This window comes from Xenopus laevis, chromosome 4L (genome assembly GCF_017654675.1).
Source record: "Xenopus laevis strain J_2021 chromosome 4L, Xenopus_laevis_v10.1, whole genome shotgun sequence".
NCBI classification, from domain to species: domain Eukaryota; kingdom Metazoa; phylum Chordata; class Amphibia; order Anura; family Pipidae; genus Xenopus; species Xenopus laevis.
In genome coordinates, this window is record NC_054377.1 from 127845478 (window position 1) to 127852194 (window position 6717).

Genomic DNA, 6717 nt, shown 5'->3' on the forward strand with positions numbered 1-6717 from the left:
TGGCTCCCACTGAATTCTATAGGACCTAGACAACTTTTACCTGGAGAAGCTTTTTAGAGAGGTCCAATATGATCAGCCGGGCTTCTTTAGGACCTCAACAACTTTTACCTAAAAAGTTTTTGTTTTAGAGGTTTTTGTGGTTTTTACACTTTATAAATCTCAAATTTAAAAAACACTTTACACTTTATAAATCTCGATAAAAAAATCGAGATATAAATCTTACATTATATTGTGTCTATTCAGACAATAACCCCATTTTTTCTTATTAGGGTTTGTGAAAGAATATCATGTTTCAATTACCAAGAGTGCCAAAACACTCCCGTACGGATCTCTTACCTGCGGCTGAATTTTCCAGCTGGAGTGGTGGTCCCGGCGCAGATTTTCCGCATTGGGCCGTCCCCAACGTACGCAGGCGATACTATTGTCCTGGATATCAAAAAGGGAAATGAAGAAAACTATTTCAGCTCTAGAAAATTTAACCCCTACACAGGCATCATCTATTTACAAAGACCGGTCAAGAAAGCCAAAGACTTTTTATTGGATGTAGAGATGAAACTGTTTCGTCAGGGCGTGGTCACAACCTTCCTCTCCCGGATTTACGTATTTATCACTTCCCCCTCTTAAACATTCTTTTCTACCTCTAGAAATTTCCTCCTACACTTAAGGAATGATGACGAGCATTTTGGTATGACTGACACAGCACATTATGCTGGAATTCCAGTAAAGAGTCCTTAAAGGCAACATGTACTGTGTTTATAAGCAGGGTGTGTATTCCATTTATTTCCCCTTAGTTGGGCAATATTCATCTGTGTTTAGCATATTACATTTTTCTTTACTTTGTTGAACCAACACGGCAGCTTATTACTCATTTCAGTTTACAATTCATCCAATCTCCTTCTGAACAATTGTGAGAGGAGAAGAAATTGACTTAAACAGTCTCCTGTAGAACTCCTCCTTATCTGTAAAGCCGAGGAGAAGGAATTATGAAATCATTAACTCTCTTTAAATTGAATAAAGATAAAGGACCTGGGAGACAAGGATAAAACCATGAACATATAGCTTTATAATAAAAAAAGAACTACAGATCTCCCTAAGTTCAAATAATTTTCGGACAATAAATAGCTTCAATTTGAGTTTGTTTTTGGCAAGATCCGAAAATTATAATTGACGTAACCTCAGCAGTACTCTAGGCCCAGCAGCCTGAGGGGCATAACTGTGAAATAAGCGGAGTCAATGAAGAGATAAAATTAGTTCAGTATTCAGAGTTCTGATTCTGTCTTAAGAAGCACAGATAAGGAGGAGTTCATTATGGGTAATAACATAACATTCTTCTGTTCTATAATTCTGCATTCTAATACAATAAATACGAATTGTATTTAGAATTGAAGAAATTTTCAGTTTCCACTGTTACTGCCATCCTGTAGAACACAGGTGTATATGTATATTACTTTTTTCATTTAGAGCTTTAGAAGATACATTTATTTAATGCATCTTTGCATCTACTTCTAAAATGTAAGTTTGTAAGTCTGCGTAAGCGCTATTGACTTGACCACTTAATAAGGGTTTAATTAATATATCAATGTTGACCACAGACTATTGCAACCGTTTGGTTCTGGACTTTTCTTCTCTGTCCCAGGGTTGAACTGTGCATTTCCCTCAGTCTATCAGCATCGCCCAAATAAGCCTTCGGCTTTCACAAATGGGTGGAAGTCCCCCCTCCAAGTCTACCCAAGTCTTTATTATATTTGGGTTGGCAGAGCAAAGAGATGTTAAGCACCACCACTCCCTTTCTCATGATGTTTAAACATTACCATGTGTACTTTTAAATAGTTTCTTAACGCCACCTTCTGGTCTCAAATAACAACAAATATTAAGTATTTACACAAATATAGGAAAATAAATATTTAGGATGTTTTCTTGCAAGGCTAGGAGGGTACATTTGAATGAAAGTCTATGATTGGATATTGCAGATGCCACTAATAGGAATACATTATGTTTTATGTATTATAATTGTGAATCACAATTGAAAAGAAAAGGTTTTAACAAAAAAATCTGTCTGTGCATCAGGACTCAGTGTGTCCCTGCTCAATGTATTTCATTATGCGGCAAAAGGTCTAAAATAGAATAAGGCTAGAAATGCTGTATTTTGTATACTTAATATAAACATGAATCTACTGCACCACAAGCCTAATCAAACAAATAATTTATGCTTTCAAAGTTGGCTACAGGGGGTCACCATTTTGTAACTTTGTTAAACATATTTGCAAGACTAAGACTGTGCACATGCTCAGTGTGGTCTGGGCTGCTTAGGGATCGTCATAAACAAAGCTGCTTGAGTTCTGCATGGCTGGGAAGTAAGGCGGGGGCTCCCCCTGCTGTTCATAAGTATGATTGTTTCCCTGCTCAGCAGTTAGGGACCGTCTGACAATTCCTATCCACAGCAGTAAATGAAGGGAGAATTTCACTGCATAGTCAGGTTTCTTATAAAAATGTTACACATTTTTTAATTAAAAAAAATTCAATTAATTAAATTAATTAAAAAAAAAGAAGTATAAAGTATAAAGTAATATTGGAGGTTTCTTTTTCATTAATGAAAGTAAAAATGGGATTTTATTTTTTTGCATTTACATGCCCTTTAATAAAAAAAAGCAAATGATAATGAAAGAAAAAAAAAAGCAAATAAAAGGTTTGATGGGTTTTACCCATCTTATATTTACCCAGGAGATACTATGGCAGCCCAAAAGGTTTCAGCATAATGGGGTCACTATACTCTGTTGCTTTTTTGTACAGTTCACTTCAGTTGGGGTTCATTTACTGAGTGCATCTTTTGCCACATCATTAAAGGGGTTGTTGACCTTTGAAGTGAAATTCTGAGATAATTTGTAAATGGTTCTTATTTTTCATTATTTGTGGGTTTTGAGTTTTTTAGCTTTTTATTCAGCAGCTCTCCAGTTTGCCATTTCAGTCCCAAGTACCCTAGCAACCATTAATTGATTTGAATAAGAGACTAGAATATGAATAGAATAAATGAGTAATAAAAAGTAGCAATAACAATACATTTGTAGCCTTGTTTTAGAGGTCAGTGACCCCTCCCCCCCCCATTTGAAAGCTGGAAAGAGTCAGATGAAGGCAAATAAGGAAAAAAATGAAGGCCGATTGAAATGTTGCTTAGAATTAGTTTTCGCTCGATTTTATCGAGTTTTTTCATGATCCAATTAGATCAAGTTTTTTTTTATAAATAAATAAGCTAAATAAAAATTGGTGCTCTGTCTGTTTAACCATTTATGCAAAGGGCGGTTTTCTTAAATGGCTAGGGGATGGTACAGAAGAGTTTTTCGGTGGGTGGGGGGGTTGTATCTCTCTAACAGAATTTTTTATAAGACTTTAGAGAAAGCATTAGGCGCTGCTTTGCAGTATCAACCTTATATAAAACTCTATTGCTGAGGCTTTGGGTCCACAAGCTGCCTAATCACCTCCACATGCCCCTTGTATTTCTAAATGTTACGACCTGTGTGGTTTCTCTAGGGGCCAAGTCAAAACCCATGTGTAATGGGGCAATTAGCTATACCCTATGGGGCAGATTTACTCGAGGACGAAGAGGCTAACGCTAGCGTCAATTCGTTGGTGTTACAGCCCGTAAGGACATCGACAATTTACTATCGGGCTCAGGCGTCACTTCGCTAGCGAAAGACAAACGTTACCGGTCATTCACACTCCTATCATCAGGTAACAATTCGCTGGCGAATGGACGTAACTCTGCAAATTCAATGAAATGCGGATTTTACTGAACGTTACCTCTTTCACCAGACTTGCCTTCACCAGCTCAGACCAGGCGAAGTGCATTGGAGTGCACAGATCTTCCTCGATCTTCTGCTACTTGTCATGTTTTAATGGAAAAAAACTTCTAAGTCCAAAAAACGCTGGTGTCTTTTCCTCTTTTCAGGGTGATAGGCTGCAAAAGTCCTTACATTTTTTTGGGGGTAACCGGGTTCCCCCAAACATATAGAACATAAACTATACAGTGGGCTCATGTTTAGGGCATTATAACAACTCTATTGACTTTATTAAGGTTCCCTGGACTTGTGTAATGTAATGTATTTGCTGCAACATATCCGTCCATTTAACTTTAAATGTTTAAATTATGCAAATTAACCTGAGCACAAGACCTCTAGCGAATTTGCGTTAGGCAGAAATGAACGCTAGCACATCTTCACTTTCAATTGCTCAAGTAACACTAGCGAAACGTCGCCAGCATTCGGCGCCAATGACGACAATCTGCATTCCAGTGAATTAGCGTTGTCTGAGCGAATTTTCGCTTGGCTAAGTGTAGCGAAGGCTGCAAAGCGGTCGCTGGCGAATTTTCAGCCGAGTAAATCTGCCCCTATGTTTGTCCAGTTTACAGCCTTATCTGAAACCTGCATAGTCACAGTACTTCTGATAATAATCAAGAGACGTGTGACCCTTTAATAAATGAGATAATGTCCCAAACACCCATGTCCATGATGCCTATCATTCAGTTTAATATCACAGAATATGTTTCTATGTACTTACTAATGAAAAGGTTTTCCTATTTACACCGCCCGCTGGTATCTTCTTCATAGTTGTTTTGCATTTATACAGTATGAAGCCTGTTGTACTTTGTATCCTGTGTATGTAAACCCATATTCTCCTGCATGTTTACACCTGGGGTTAATATTATTTATTATGTTTTAATTTATTCAAGGAAGCACAGCTGTGTTTTGTTTTTTTTAAGCTCAACCATTTCAAGTGTACATTTTTAAACATTAAAGAAATTGCTTAAAAGGCACTTTTTTTTGCTTTGTGGCCAAACAAAAGGCAGATAAAAATGATGATATATTACTTCCCTAGTTCCAACTATAACCACTTGCTGGCCACACTGCTGCCAGTATGGGTAACCTGCTCAGTGGATTCTAATTATGGGATAAATTGCATTAGGGTGATACTGTACCCACTATAAAGACATCGGCAACTCTGTACCAATGTGGGGTTTGAGAAGTAATTATAAATAAAATCTATGTCTGCCGGATATGTGGCATCTTAAGGGTCTCCATCATTCCCTTGAGTAGTTGTGTGGCTGACCTTTTTATAGTACAGGTATGGGACCTGTTATCCATAAAGCTCTGACTTTTGATAGGCCGTCACCCATAGACTCCATTTTATAATTAATCTTTATTGGAAGCAAAACCAACCTATTGGGTTTATTTTATGCTTACATGATTTTCTAGTAGACATGGTATAAAGATCCAATTTACAGAAAGATCCCTTATCCAGAATGCTCGGTTCCTGGGGTTTTCCAGATAACAGGTCCCATTACTGTATTTCATTTTATATTCCACAGCGGCATCTGGTGGACAGCACTAAAACGACTGCAGCAAAATTAATGTTTACTAAACTTATAGGAAGCATGCTTCTTAAAGGAGAAGTAAAGTCATTTAGCACTTGGGGGTGCCAAATGTTAAGCACCCCCAAGTGAATGTATTTACTTGCCTGAAACTCCAGGCCGGTGCTCCTATGAGCAGAAAACTGCACCGGCCAGGGGTTATACCAGAGGATCGCTCCGTGGTGCTCACTGGAATAACCCCGGGTCGGTGCAGTTATCTGCGGATAGGAGAACCGGCCTGGAGTTTCAGGTAAGTAAATACAATCACTTGGGGGTGCCTAACATTTGTCACCCCCAAGCAGGCCCGGACTGGCAATCTGTGGGTTCTGTCAAATGCCAGAGGGGCTGCTATAAGATGCCATAGAAAGTCATGATTTAGTGGGCTGGTGGGGCCTCTCTGTGGGCTGATTGGGCCTCTGTGTATCTGAAATGCCAGGGCCTGTTTTGGCTCTAAGTTCAGATCTGCCCCCAAGTGCTAAATGTCTTTCCGTCTACTTTAAGTAGAGATGCACCGAATCCAGGATTAGGGCTTTTTCAGCTGAATCTTTCTGCCTGGTCGACCCATCTATGTGGGGTAGGGGTTTTTTTTTTTTTAATAAGGGGTTTGTTTCTCCTTTAAGAAAGAGGGATTGGGCAGAGTAAACCGACTGCTTTTATATTAATGAACATAAACATGCAGCATTTCCACAAGGTTTCCCTCATATTTAAGTAACATGAGTTTAGTAAAGGTGACCAGCGAAATACACTCACTGCTCCAATGTTACAATATTGTTACGTACTCCCCCTATAAACAGACAGCATTTGTTGTAGCAGAGGAAGCAGCAACATGACATCATTACAAAACGTTACTACATGGGCAGGTTTTTTTTACACATATAAATAGCCAGAAAACAACCCAGAAAGAAGGCCATAGGTCCAGAACCTTATAACTTACGCCTTAAACTCGAACGAATATTACCGACCTGAAAACTCTAATCAAATTTGACTAAACTCGAATAGAAAAAAAAAAAAAAACTTGAATGTCAGGAAGGCTATTAACATCTTCAAATAGGTCACAGGACCTCTGCCATTGACTTCTACATGAACTCGGCAGGTTAGGTGGCGTATTCCAATTCCAGTTTTTCTCAAGGTCAAGGTATGATAAATCTCAAATTCAAATTATTCCAAACTGGAATTTGAGTTTTGACCAAAAAGCCAACTCGAAAATTCTAATTTACAATTCAAACCTTAATAAATCTGCCCCCATATCTACAGCCTTGTGTGGGGCTGGAAAACCTTTCTGAACAGAACTAGAAACAGAAATATGTTTTGATGGG

General features: G+C 38.4%; 1 protein-coding gene across 2 annotated transcripts in view; it reads left to right on the plus strand.

Moving 5' to 3' along the window:
• fbln2.L (fibulin 2 L homeolog) overlaps positions 1-845 on the plus strand; it is a 54586-nt gene extending 53741 nt beyond the window's left edge. For both annotated transcript variants that reach the window (XM_041590787.1, XM_041590786.1), the window contains one exon: positions 270-845. In XM_041590787.1, the coding sequence (XP_041446721.1) occupies positions 270-624 (355 nt within the window). In that variant the 3' untranslated portion in view covers positions 625-845. The remainder of the gene's footprint in view (positions 1-269) is intronic.
• Positions 846-6717: the final 5872 nt, after the last annotated feature.